The 15,149-nt window shown below is 39.3% G+C and overlaps 1 protein-coding gene across 9 annotated transcripts in view; it reads left to right on the forward strand.

Annotated features, from left to right (window-relative positions):
• The window catches only part of trr (trithorax-related), a 156,312-nt gene that overhangs the window by 20,159 nt on the left and 121,004 nt on the right, over positions 1-15,149 (forward strand). For all 9 annotated transcript variants that reach the window (XM_071684172.1, XM_071684173.1, XM_071684177.1 and 6 more), the window contains exons 9-13: positions 2,435-2,543; positions 2,729-2,892; positions 5,182-5,319; positions 8,875-9,057; positions 13,035-14,058. In XM_071684172.1, coding sequence (XP_071540273.1) covers positions 2,435-2,543; positions 2,729-2,892; positions 5,182-5,319; positions 8,875-9,057; positions 13,035-14,058 — 1,618 coding nt within the window. The remainder of the gene's footprint in view (positions 1-2,434; positions 2,544-2,728; positions 2,893-5,181; positions 5,320-8,874; positions 9,058-13,034; positions 14,059-15,149) is intronic.

Consider the following 15,149-nt stretch of genomic DNA (forward strand, 5'->3'; position numbering starts at 1 on the left):
AGTGATATCATTTGACCAAAACAGACACGGGTGTATAGCATTTTGTTTGATAAAATTTTTGGTTGAAATATGAGTAGATATATACAAAATTATGAAATTCAAATGAAATTTCTCTAGTTAATATTATGCTCTGTAAAAGTTGACTCATCCATCCAAAAAAAAAAATTTCTGTTGCACCTGGACTACATGACTGTAAGAAATGACAAATTAGAAGAACAAGGAAGGGGACTCAAAACACTTGTCCACCAAACTATACCTTTCACCAACATTACTGACACCACAAAACATTGCACAGACAACAACAACACCAGAATTACAATTCATTGACATATAAATTCACAGAACCAATCACATTATGATCAACATCTTACCATCCTCCTCCACAAGCCCTCCCAAATAAACTCCTCAACTAGAGAACCTCACCACCTCACCTACTTCTTTGGAGATTTCAGTGTTCCCCATATCACTTGGCTCACACACACACACACACACACACACACAGACACACACACACACACACACACAGACACACACAGACACACACAGACACACACACACACACACACACACACACACATGATCCTTGAGGTGAACTATTCACAAATTAATTGCAACCTCTCAGTATCATTAGCACATGCAACCACCCAACCAGACTCCCAGCCCACCACCATCAACAGCTTACCTCACCAGACATCACATTATGCTAACCAGCACTAAACACAAGGACCAACTAGATCACACTACATGAACTATCCTCTGACCACTTGCCCATCCTAATGTCACTCCACCTAGTCCAGCCAATCAGCACAATTACCAAAAAACAGAGTACTGAAAAGCAGACTGTCAAGTCTTCACTTAATGGGAGGAGACAGCTGTAAAACTTCAGTATATATGTTTTCTCATTCTTAGATCATGCAGTCTCACACTTCGTCAGCAACTCCAACTAAGCCATTAAAAAGCGCATACCACAGGGTGCAGAAAGAAATATAACCCAAATTTCTACCCACAAGTTGCACACATAAAGTAAAGAAATCAGCTCAGACTCAGTCACTCTCCATCAGTAGAAACCATAGAACAAATCCAGCCTCTAAATCACACCGTTGCTAACACAGTCACTGAAAGACAAAATGAAAACTGGCACTCATTTCTCAGCACAGTGAATCACAAGACCTGTAGCAACCAACTCAACTGGACAATATTTAAAGGAGTTGCTTACTAATTTGTACATAATCCAATAATACCCACTCATCATTAACCCCACTCACCCACATATGCTTTCATATGTCCCTCCTTAAACCAAGTGTTCCCAGTTGCCAGCCCCTTGTCTGCACACATTTCTAAAAGCTGTTCACATTTTCATCTTCCCTCACATGCCTCCAAATGGTTGCCTCAACAACCACATCACTCACATCCCAGTTACTGAATCCTTTGCTTAAAAATTGCTGACTCAATCACTCATATCCTTCTTGCTAAAGTGCGCTTGCAGTAACACCCACCCACGTCTCATAATCCACTTTCGTTTTTCCCACATTAGTCTAGAGCTCACTTCCTTACACTAACATAGTACCACAACTCCTCCTTGAACAGGAGTGCCACCTTCTCATGTGCTTTTGCCCTCACACTGATCCCAGACTACCACAGGGACATTCTCAGATCATTCTTTCCCTTTCCCCTAAGGTCTGATATCACTCAGAGTCAGAGCACCCAGGTTCCTTTCCCCAAACATATTACCTGTTTCTTCATTCTTTTTATCATTGTTACAGCCATGCACATTGAGACAACCCCAGCCTAAGCTTGTGAAGATTGTAGGGGTAGTACTCAGTAGTGAAGACAAGGGAAAGGTCATTACCTGTACAATGAAAGCATTGAGGATTATTGCTTGGGTGATAAAGATGTGGCAGTTAGCTTAGGTATTGAAGATTTTGTTAAGTTATCAGGGCTTTGGTATTGAAGGAGTTGATGCTATCTACAGTTTAGTTGTTTCGTTAGTTTAGGGAATGAATATCAAGGAAGGGAAAATAATCAATTCAATACCAGGATGATGATGTTGGGTTGTATGTCATTGTGGGGTTTGTAAGGACATGGAAGGGGTGAATCAGTGTCATGGTAGGGAGCATGTAAGACAAATTGGAAATCACTGAGATGTCATTAAAGCATAGACCCAAGATGAATTTGTTTCATTGGTAATTTAAGTATTTTACAAGCACAGTCTTAGACTCTTCTTTATATTATCAAAGTCTTTACCAGCAACCTCTCGTAAATGGCCAAAAGCTTTATTTTTAGAGTTACTGACTTGATGCAGACTCACTGGGATCTTGTAACTGGAAGTTTGAATATAGGGTCTCTCATTCCCCTTTTTGTTAGATTCTTAACTCTAATCAAGAGGTTGACACCAACATGTGGATGTAGCCTTAGTAGTTTTTATGTTTTATAGGAGGATGGTACACCCCCAGACTTGCCTGAAGGATTCTACACTTTGCCAGGTCCTGAACCTGGAACATACACATTACGGAAACGTAGATACCGCAACATCAAAACATTAGGTTGGTTTGCTTCATGAGTATGCAGTATTTTCTTGTAATTGCATTTCCAACTGTTATTTGAATGTGATTACCTTTTTCTCATTTGTAGTTACTGTTGGTAATATCTCGTGATCCATACTACTGATATATTTTTATCATATATCTGTGAATTCATCAGATTACAAAACCTTCCTTATATGAATCAGGCATTGGAGGTTTTCAAGTGCGTGCACGAGGTAAAAAGGAAGAGGAGAAGGCCCGAGAAGAAGCTACATTGGATCCTCAAGTGTTAGAGCTGCGGCGTAAGAGAAGTAATTGGCGCACAAAGAAGAAGATCAAACTTCTTGAAAAATTCCCTTCTTATATACAGGTTTGGAAATACTTTTACAGTTCATTTTATGGCATTAGTCTTTATTAGTTTTCACCCATTTCAGTTGTGGAAAGAGGCAAATTGCATGTGTTGATGAAATTTAGATAATTTTCCTAATTATGTGTGCTCTGCATTAAAGGAATTAATGTAAATGGCTTGAGAAGAATTTCATCATGTCCAAAGCAAAGTCACGATGTTATTGAATTATTTTCACAGTGGAATTGATGCTTGTAAAAGAAAAGAAATACTAGTGTGAGTCAGTGGCTTGAAATAACTGTGGGAATCCATTTTTTTTTACCTTGGGAAGTAAAAAGGAAGCTACATTGCCATGAGAAGAAGGATCATGAGAGGCAAGTTTTGAGAACTTAATGGTTGTGATCAGGTCACCCTTTATTCTTCTCTCTTCAAAGATGGGCAAATTTAAAGGCTCTAGCCTATGCCAGTTACTTAACTCTCTTAATTCTGGTACTATCTTTGTTACCATCTTCTGGACCTTCTCTGTTAGCTTTATATGTTTCTTTAGGTGTGGTAACCAAACATAAGAAGCATATTCTAGTTTTGGTCGTATGTAGGCTATGAACAGCTTGTTGAATATTTTGTTATACAAATACTTGAAAACTGTTCGGATATTTGCCAGAAGACAACTTGTCTCCTTTAATATTCTCCTAATGTAGGACTTTGACAGCAGGCTAGGGATGAAGTTGACTCCCAAGTCCTCTCGCACAATCTTGAAGCCTATATCCTGCTAGATGGGAATGATATAGAGGCCTCCTTTCACTTTTTCCCATTCTCTTTACTTTACATTTTCTTGGGTTGAATTTCATTAATCATATATCAGACCAACTTTGGTGTCTGTTTAGGCCCCCTTGTATGGTAATGCAAGCATCCATACATTTCACATACCCTATGAGTTCAGCATCGTCTTAAACATAATTTTGGACTTCATGCCTTCAGACACGTCATTTGCATGGATCGAGAAGAGTAACAGTCCCAAAACAGAACTCTACTGGTGACCTCCTTCCATTTGGAGAAGACTTCTCTGACTTGTCCTTAGTTCTTTTCTGGAATAATATTCTTCTATCCATCAGAGGAGTCTTCCTCTTATTTCTACCTTATCTAGCTTTCTGATTAACTTTTTCAGTACCTTACAGATCACATTCATTAAGGGGACTGGTCTGTAATTCCATGCCTCTCTCCAGTCTCCTTTCATATAGATGGTTATGATGTTTGGCCTTATCCACTTCTTTGACATGTTGCCTTTCTCCAGTGACATTTTGAACACTGTTTCAGGGGGTCTGTTTTGTGTATCAGCACACATCTTCAACACATGGTGAAATTTCGGAATAGCTTTGATCCTTGTATGGGTCAAGACCATTTTATATTCTGTTAATGTCTTTTCTAGGTATCATAATGTTATCTAAAGCCTCCCTCCCTTACCATATCTTTATGATGGTGCCATAGTGTCTTCTACTCTGAAAAGACTTTTAACTTGTTGTTCAGTTCTTCACTTATGCTTACATCATCTTTAACTGCTTTTCCCTCTGAATCCCTTAGTGTTCTAATAAGCTGCTTGTTAACAACAGTCTACTTCTGATGAAGTTATGGAAAAAATTTGGATTCCCACCTGTCTTATCCTCAATACTCTTCAAAATTTCTGTTTCTCCTTATTTTGCTATACTCACTATTTGCTCTTTTTTGCTGTGCATAAGCTGGTTGTCTTGATTGTAGCCTGTATCTCTGCCACTTGGCATCTTGAAACCCTTTTGCTTTTTGCCATCATTTATTGAACCACTTCTCTCTCTTAACTTACCCTCTTTATTTTAGGCTCGAGGCGCATGTGTTCCCACTCTTTCATAGTGAATTCTATGGAACCTTTTACTACAGTACTATGGATTCTGGCCACTAAACTCTTATTTTCCAATCTGTTTTATCATAGAAATTGTAAATTTATGTGTAGTTTCCATGATTATACCTCCTCCTCAAGTCCTCTTTCATCCCTGTTCTTCTAAGTTCTTATTTAATCATATAATCAAACTTAATCATTATATATAATTATTTATTTATTTTACTAATCATTATGTGATAATTTTTTCTCAATGGTTTATCATATATGATATTTTCATTATCCATGCTAATCTGTGTGAAGATATTATCTATGCTGCATATGTGTAACATAGTTTTGATTAGAACACTTGTTTAGTTTTGGTTGATTCAAGTGAGTTGAATAGAATGATGGGTCACTTTTGTGTTATTGATTGGAGATAAGAGCAGGTTTCTTGTATTTTGCAGGAAGCATTTTTTGGAAGAAACTTGATGGACACCAGTAACTTAGAAGAGGAGATGAAACAGATAAGTGGTTTGGATGAAGAACCAGATGAAGATGTATTTGAGCCTCATAAGCCAAAGTCCGCTATCACTCTTTCCAAGGTGAGACAAGTGCGTAAGACAAGGGAATAAATGGGAACATCAGTGAAGGGGGCTAATGGGGAGGTGATAACAAATAGTGGTGATGTGAGAAGGAGATGGAGTGAGTATTTTGAAGGTTTGTTGAATGTGTTTGATGATAGAGTGGCAGATATAGGGTGTTTTGGTCAAGGTGGTGTGCAAAGTGAGAGGGTTAGGGAAAATGATTAGGTAGATAGAGGAGAGGTAGTAAAAGCTTTGCGGAAGATGAAAGCCAGCAAGGCAGTGGGTTGGATGGTATTGCAGTGGAATTTATTAAAAAGGGGGTGACTGTATTGTTGACTGGTTGGTAACATTATTTAATGTGTATGTATGACTCATGGTGAGGTGCCTGAGGATTGGCAGAATGCATGCATACTGCCATTGTACACAGGCATAGGGGATAAAAGTGAGTGCTCAAATTACAGAGGTATAAGTTTGTTGAGAATTCCTGGGAAATTCAATGGGAGGGTATTGATTGAGAGGGTGAAGGCATGTACAGATGCACAGAGCATCAGATTGGGGAAGAGCAGTGTTGTTTTAGAAGTGGTAGAGGATGTGTGGATCAGGTGTTTGCTTTGAAGAATGTATGTGAGAAATACTTAGAAAATCAAATGGACTTGTATGTTGCATTTATGGATCTGGAGAAGGCATATGATAGAGTTGATAGAGATGCTCTGTGGAAGGTATTAAGAATATATGGTGTGGGAGGCAAATTGTTAGAAACAGTGAAAAGTTTTTATCGAGGATGTAAGGTATGTGTACGAGTAGGAAGAGAGGAAAGTGATTGGTTCTCAGTGAATGTTGGTTTGCGGCAGGGATGCGTAATGTCTCCAAGGCTGTTTAATTTGTTCATGGATGGGGTTGTTAGGGAGGTGAATGCAAGAGGGTGAGTATGAAGTCTGTTGTGGATGAGAGAGCTTGGGAAGTGAGTCAGTTGTTGTTTGCTGATGATACAATGCTGGTGGCTGATTCATGTGAGAAACTGCAGAAGCTGGTGACTGAGTTTGGTAAAGTGTGTGAAGGAAGAAAGCTGAGAGCAAATGTGAATAAGAGCAAGGTTATTATATAATAGGGTTTAGGGACAAGTCAATTGGGAGGTAAGTTTGAATGGAGAAAAACTGGAGGAAGTAAAGTGTTTTAGATATCTGGGAGTGGATTTGGCAGAGAATGGAACCATGGAAGCGGAAGTGAATCAGGGTAGGGGAGGGGGCGATAGTTCTGGGAGCATTGAAAAGTGTGTGGAAGTCGAGAAAGTTATCTTGGAAAGCAAAAATGGGTATGTTTGAAGGAATAGTGGTTCCAACAATGTTACACGGTTGCAAGGCTTGAGCTATATATAGAGTTGTGCAGAGGAGGGTGGATGTGCTGGAAATGAGATGTTTGAGGACAATGTGTGGTGTGAGGTGTTTTGATCGAGTAAGTAATGAAAGGGTAAGAGAGATGTGTGATAATAAAAAGAGTGTGGTTGAGAGAGCAGAAGAGGGTGTTTTGAAATGGTTTGGTCATATGGAGAGAATGAGTGAGGAAAGATTGACAAAAAGGATGTATGTGTCAGAGGTGGACGGAACGAGGAAAAGTGGGAGACCAAATTGGAGGTGGAAAGATGGAGTGAAAAAGATTTTGAGTGATCGGGGCCTGAACATAAAGGAGGGTGAAAGGCATGCAAGGAATAGAGTGAATTAGAACGATGTGGTATACCGGGGTTGACATGCTGTCAGTGGATTGAACCAGGGCATGTGAAGCGTCTGGGGTAAACCATGTAAGGTTTTGTGGGGCCTGGATGTGGAAAGGGAGCTGTGGTTTCGGTGCATTATATATGACAGCTAGAGACTGATTGTGAACGAATATGGCCTTTGTTGTCTTTTCCTAGCATTACCTCGTGCATATGTGGGGGGAGGGGGTTGTCATTTCATGTGTGGCAGGGTGGCGACGGGAATGAATAAGGGCAGACAGTATGAATTTTGTTCATGTGTATATATGTATGTCTGTGTGTATATATATATGTATACGCTGAGATGTATAGGTATGTATATGTGTGTGTGTGGACGTGTATGTAAATACATGTGTGTGTGGGTGGGTTGGGCCATTCTTTTGTCTGTTTCCTTGCGCTACTTCGCTAACGCAGTTTTATCACTGAACTTGTTCTGTGATGAAAGAGATATAAGATGCATGATGGGAGAAAATATAAAACTATTACTGTAGTTTAGATCTTAATAAGACTGAAAATAAGACCAACATTCCCATCACAGAGTACCAGATTGTTCCAAATGCCACCGTAGCGCTCCTTTGTCTTGGTGAACAATAAATCATTATCATTAGGATATATCAGTGTTGGTGATCAACAAATCATTATCAGAAGCAGCATTAGGTAAAAGTAATTGGTTGGAACATTAGGTGGAAACATTGGGTTGACATTCGGTACTAGTCAGTTGGAACTTTATGTAGGAGCCTCCATAAATACTGCCAGAGGTACCTCTGCCTGGGTGGCTGCAATAAAGGAGTGTCCTCTCATCCATCTCCTTACATGCATCCCTTGCATATGCCATTCCATGTATCTTCCCCCACTTCTTTCCCTCCAGTACTCTTCCACTCTATATTCCCATGTCACAATTTGTCTTCCTCTTATGCTAACCCTTTTAATTATAGTATCATACTCTCTCCTTTAAAGTCCCCATTTTGCGTTTTCCTGCATGCTCGAACCACCTCAAAGTTATTACGCTTCACCTACTCTCCCTCTCCAGAAAACTCATTCCACTTGCATTCCCTGTCATACTAGATCTCTTATAAATCCCCTTCATTACATGCTTCATTCCTTTTAGACACACCTCATGCTTTTTTAAAGAGCTTATTTCAAGAGCCTGGATTCTTGACATCTGTGACTCATTCCATGTCCATGTTTAGGATGCATAGGTCAGGGTAGGGAGAACTTTGCTGTCCCTGAATCCTTTCTTTACTTCCTTACTTAAACTTCTCCCCATCTTTATTTTGTTAAGGGAAAGAGCAGTACATGACAAGAGTCACTGGGTCCCTTATCTCTCCTTCCATATCACCAAACTTACCCAAAATAGCTCCCAAGTACTCAAAATCTGTCTCTTCCAGTCTTTATCCCTTCATATCTGTAACACAGTTTAATACACTTTCTTATCCCACTCTGTAGGGCTCTGCAAGATCTGTACTTTCACTCTATTTCTTGTCAAACACCATTACTTTGATTTTACTCACATTTGCCGTCAGTCGCTGCAGAGATTATATTCACATAAGGCATGAATTACTTTAAATGTTTATGGATCAGTTTTATTGGAATGAATACCAGGGAAGACCAAAAATGGGATTGAATGACTGAAAAAATGAAATAACTCTTAGATTGATGGAAGTACAAAGAAAATTTATGGTGTTTTGAGGAGGATCTGCGTGAGGCACCTTGCTGCAGATTGGAAGAAGGAAGATCACTTGGGTACACTGAGAGCAAAATGTTAGGGGATTATAAATTTTATTGACTGTGTTATTTAGATATGATTATTGTCCTATTAAACTCAGGATGAGCTTCAGCTTGTCCAAGCTGCCCAAAATAAACAACATCATGGACATGAGAGGCGCCTTGACAGCTGTGTTCAGCAGACCAAACAGCTATCTCCACACCATACCAAATCAGAAGATATTGTTGATGTCAAGAAACGTGACAGAAAGGATGCAGAGGAAAAGAAAGATAAAGACCATAAGGTAAATCTAGTATGTGATCATTATTGAATTTTATATGATTTCTCTTCTATTGGATCATTTAGTTTTAGTTACCGGTTAAAACGTTGCCACAGGAGGATGGATTTACCCTTTCTCTTATTGATGTCACTTTTTGTCACATTAGCATTATTGCTTGCCACATGTACATGTTACATCTAATTTTTCAAACTTTACTTTGATGTTTCCTCCTGTCACCTTCATCAGTCTTCTCTTATCCTTTAACTTTTACTTTTTTTTTTTTTTTACTTATGGACAACCTAGAAATCAGAGAGAACACTTGCTCATAGGGGATTAATATGCCAGTTTTACCCCAGGGTAGGGAGAATCCACATAGAATCCATCCTCTACATGTATGGGACTGGTGGATGCTTGTCCACAGAACTAGATGACCATGCGATAACATACCTCAGCTTGTGACGTGGTTAAGCATACCAAGCTCCCACAATTCATTTCACATGCTCAACTAGGAGTAACCTGATACTTGAATTTTGTCTCCACCCATGTTCTTTTTCTTAATATCTGATAAATAGTATTTTCATTTGTTTGTGGTTAACAAAGCTCAAATCATAAGTAAATAGCTTTTTTGAGGAATGTCATGATTGGAGACACCACTAGCTTTGGCTACCAGCACCAGCATTACTTGCAGCATGATGACAAAGATAAGGCTTGATTTGGTCAGCCAAGCCAGTACTTTCTTATTGTGACTTTTTTTGGTGTATTTTTAGATATTTCATTTTTTTTACAGCAGAAACAGAACATTTGTCAGTTATGACAGTGGAAATACCCATAGTAATTAGATGATTACCAGTGGTGCTTGATATTGCAGTTAACCCTAATGTGGTTGGCACGAGTCAGTTTTTGTTAGTGAGGGACTATGTTTATGCAACCCCACTGAATGATATATATAACCCAGGTAGGTTTTAGCATGCCACTTGTTTGATAGAGGCAAGATGTTACAGGCTCTGACAGTTGGAGTGTTTAGTGTTAGATTTGATGATTTGGGGTGATGTCTTTTTGGCTATGCCTGTTGCCTGCATTTTATTGTATGAAGTTAATTTCAGCCTGATTAACCTGACTAATATCAGTAAACAATAAGGGTGGCATTTTTCAGGATTGAATATGTGTAGTAATCTTATTACAGGAATGTATCCCATGCTAACTCACTATGTTGTTGATGTTTTCCAAAGTGTGGGTCAGTCTTTATCTAGAATATCTGTTAATTTCAGATCTGAAGTTTTTTGTTTTAGGTCATGTTTCCTTTCCCCCAACAAGGCACCACAGTAGTTTCAATTTTTCCAAAAGAAAAAATAGAGATAGGGTCCAAGTGAGGATATTCCCTCTAAGGCTTAGTCCTCTGTTCATAATGCTATCTTGCCAATACGGGAAATGGTGAATATGTATGAAAAAAAGAAAAATATATATCTTTTTCTTTTTCTTTCATACTATTCGCCATTTCCCTCATTAGCGAGTTAGCGTTAAGAACAGAGGACTGGGCCTTTGAGGGAATATCCTCACCTGGCCCCCTTCTCTGTTCCTTCTTTTGGAAAATTAAAAGAAAAATGAGAGGGGAGGATTTCCAGCCCCCCCTGCTCCCTTCCCTTTTAGTCGCCTTCTATGACGTGCAGGGAATACGTGGGAAGTATTCTTTCTCCCCTATCCCCTATCCCCAGGGATAAAATATATATTATTATTATTATTATTATACTTTGTCGCTGTCTCCCGCGTTTGCGAGGTAGCGCAAGGAAACAGACAAAAGAAATGGCCCAACCCCCCCCCCATACACATGTATATACATACGTCCACACACGCAAATATACATACCTACACAGCTTTCCATGGTTTACCCCAGACGCTTCACATGCCTTGATTCAATCCACTGACAGCACATCAACCCCGGTATACCACATCGCTCCAATTCACTCTATTCCTTGCCCTCCTTTCACCCTCCTGCATGTTCAGGCCCCGATCCCACAAAATCTTTTTCACTCCATCTTTCCACCTCCAATTTGGTCTCCCTCTTCTCCTCGTTCCCTCCACCTCCGACACATATATCCTCTTGGTCAATCTTTCCTCACTCATTCTCTCCATGTGCCCAAACCACTTCAAAACACCTCTTGCACCTTTCTCTTGACCTCCTGCCTTTTTCTTTTATATGTCTCCCAGTCAGTTGCACTATTTCCCTGCAAAAATCGTTCAAGTGCCTCTCTCTTCTCTTTTACTAATAATCTTACTTCTTCATCACACTACTCACTACCCTTTCTAATCTGCCCACCTCCCACGCTTCTCATGCCACAAGCATCTTTTGTGCAAGCCATCACTGCTTTCCCAAATACATCCCATTCCTCCCCCACTCCCCTTACGTCCGTTGCTGTCACCTTTTTCCATTCTGCACTCAGTCTTTCCTGCTACTTCCTCACACAAGTCTCCTTCTTGAGCTGCCTTACTCTCACCACTCTCTTCACCCCAACATTCTCTCTTACTTTCTGAAAACCTCTACAAACCTTCACTTTCACCTCCACAAGATAATGATTAGACATCCCACCAGTTGCACCTCTCAGCACATTAACACCGAAAAGTCTCTCTTGCACACCTATCAATTAACACGTAATCCAATAACTCTCTCTGGCCATCTCTCTTACTTACACACATATACTTATGTTTATCTCTCTTTTTTAACCAGGTATTCCCAATCACCACTGCTTTTTCACCACACAAATCTACAAGCTCTTCACCATTTCCATTTACAACATTGAACACCCCATGTACACCAATTATTCCCTCAAATGCCACATTACTCACCTTTGCATTTAAATCACCCATCTCTATAACCCGGTCTCATGCATCAAGACTGCTAACACACTCACTGAGCTGCTCCCAAAACACTTGACTCTCATGATCTTTCTTTTCATGCCCAGTTGCATAGGCACCAATAATTACCCATCATTCTCCATCCACTTTCAGATTTAGCCATATCAATCTAGAGTTTACTTTCTTACACTCTATCACATACTCCCACAACTCCTTGTTCAGGAGTAGTGCTACTTCTTCCTTTGCTCTTATCCTCTCACCAATCCCTGACTTTACTCCCAAAACATTACCAAACCACTTTTTCCCTCTACCCTTGAGCTTCGTTTTACTCAGAGCCAAAACATCCAGGTTCCTTTCCTCAAACATACTACCTATCTCTCCATTTTTCCCATCTTGGTCACATCCACACACATTTAGACACCCCAATCTGAGCCTTCAAGGAGGATGAGCACTCCCCGCATCACTCCTTCTTCTGTTTCCCCTTTCCAAAAGTTAAAATACAAGGAGGATAGGGTTTCTACCCCCCTCCCCTCCCTGCTCCTGTCCCCTTTAGTCGCCTTCTTCGACATGGGGGAATGCGTGGGAAGTATTCTTTCTCTCCTATCTCCAGTGATAGGTGAAAAGATATATTGTAGTATAATTGAGACTAAGAAAGAAGAGATGCAGTGAGTAACTTGTTTTGTACCTAGAATAGTTTCATATTAGGTTGCCAGATATGTGGGGTTTTTTATTGTGTGTAATGAGTACATTTTGTATGTTAGTGTGATGTGAATTGATATGTTGGTCTTAATGAATCCTTGTTTTATAAAGTGAAAAATTAAGTGATACTCATATTACTGCTAGTTTTCATGTTTGCTTCACCTCACAAACACAGTATGAAGAATTGTTGGAATAGACTAGTAGGCTGTATGCATGTTCCACTCCAGTTCAAGAGTAAAGAAGAATGGAATTAAAGATTATAGATAAGTAAATAGCATTAACAGTGGTCTTACTGATAGGTAGATTGGTAATTTGATTATTGACAGAAAAGCTGTACCAAAACAATTCTTTTTCTGTATTGCTTAGATGAAAGTTATGCGATTAATATTCTGTGGAACATGACTTTTTCATTAATTTTTTGTTTTAATGTGTATAATATCTTACTTTGGCAGGATGAGGATATGGCAGAAGAGGATGAAAATAATGAAGCCATTGATGCTATCTTTGCGCAGGGTGGAGATATTACTGATATTCTTATGAACGACATCATTAGTGGTGCCATAAAAGATGATGATGCTAATTTGACTGGTGATGATGACATATCACAAGACACCATTGACGTTCCTTGTGGCAGTGGGAATGGGACTAAATTAACAGATATACTTGGACCTGGCTTTAATCTTGATGATGTTGCAGATATTATGAAAAATCTCCCAGAAGATAGTACAGAAGATAGTCAGGATTCCACATTGTCAACATCAATGCCTCCAACATCTACAATAGGTGTTGCTGAAGGCGAGGCCTCGACTTGTATTGATAGTGAAACTAGTGTCAATAGCACACCCACAGTATCTCCTGCCACCCAAGCCTCAGGCTCACTTCCAACTACAAAAGAGGCCCTTTTAACTCCTGTAACACCAGCACCTGTTACCCTTCCAGCTGCTTCAACACTTCGTCCAAATCAGCCCCCAGTTGCCCCATTAGGTTCTGTTCCATCAGTAGCAACAATCCCGGTTGTTACACCAGTTCCAACAATGTCAGCAATTTCAACAGTTTCATTAAGTAATACAGTCCAAGGTCCAAGCCCTATTCCATCCATTAAAAGTCCTGCTACAATGCAAAGTCCAGTTGGACTAGCAAGTCCAGTCACCCATCAAAGTCCATCTGCTCTTCCAAGCCCATTGCCAAGTCCTGTTACTGGAGGGCCTATGATATCACAGTCCCTTCCTAGTCCTTTGTCTCGACCTGATTCTCAAGCATCATCTCATGGATATCCATCAACACCAACATCTTTCTCAAACACAAACAAGCCTTCTACTCCTACAGTTCCTGAACCGCAGAAAGTATGGTCTAGTAATGACTCCCAGTCACAAAGTCTTAGCTTAGAAGAAGATGAATCACTGGGTGCTAAGGCCACCAAGGCACCTGTATTATATGTCAATGTTCACAAACCCAATCTCAAAACTGAATACCCAGGTGAGTTTTGCAGTTGGATATACATTTTTTTCAATCTTGTCCTTTTTCTGTTTATTCAGGCATTGATATTTTATACTTCATATTTGGGGATTTTTCCCTTCTGATATGTCATCTCAGCAGAAGCTTTTGAACTTGTAGAGTACTGTAGTCATGAAAAAATAATGAGAAAGTAAGTAGGTTATAGTAAAAGGTTTTTAAAAGTACTTAAGTGAGTTTTTGACAGTATGCAAGTATTATGGTAGGTGCATAAAGAGAATTTCGATTAAAGACTTGCCTGCATGTTGATTAAGATAATGCTTGTTGGTGGCACCTGGTAGAAGTGATTGCTAGATTGATGAGTGTACAATTGACGAATGCTGATTTTAATTACAGGGCAGCTGTGAATTTTTGGAGAGAACTCTGGACTTTAGGAAATATAATATGAAGTAGATTGGAGTGAAAAAATCGTTTATAAATGCCAGATTTATGTTATGTAAAGAATAGCCAACATATTATGTGAATGTTTTGATTGATGTGAAATTGATTAAAAGGGTTAGACGTACTTTGTAGTAATTGTTGTTGACAGCTGGTAGAACTGAAAGCTGGAATGAAGGGCATGTAGTTGAAACTAATTTTTCATGTATTTGACAAGTTTTAGATTGAATCATTGGATTTTTCCAAATTAATGAAGCGTTTTTACAGGCTTATCTTTTTGCGGTAAATAGGAATTGATCATATTAATCCGAAAAGAGAACAAATTAAAGAAATTGATTTTATATAAGAATATATATATAATTTTTCATGGCCTTATTTGCTTACATCCATTCTCTATCTGTCATTTGAAATACAGTAAAACCACAGCCCATTGTCTACACCCTGGCCCCATAGACCTTTCTGTAATTTTCCTTTGTTGCTTCCTGTGCCTAGGTTTAGGCTATTGACATTACACCCTCTTGCATGTTCAGGTCTTAAGAACTCTGAACCTTTTTCATTCCATCATTCCCTCTCTAATTCAACCTACTGTTTCTCATTGTCCCCTCAACTACTAACCTGTATTCTTTTTGTCAACCTCTCCGTGCTCATTCTCATGTTATATCCAAACCATTTCAGAA

This window comes from Panulirus ornatus, chromosome 37, assembly GCF_036320965.1.
Source record: "Panulirus ornatus isolate Po-2019 chromosome 37, ASM3632096v1, whole genome shotgun sequence".
NCBI lineage: Eukaryota > Metazoa > Arthropoda > Malacostraca > Decapoda > Palinuridae > Panulirus > Panulirus ornatus.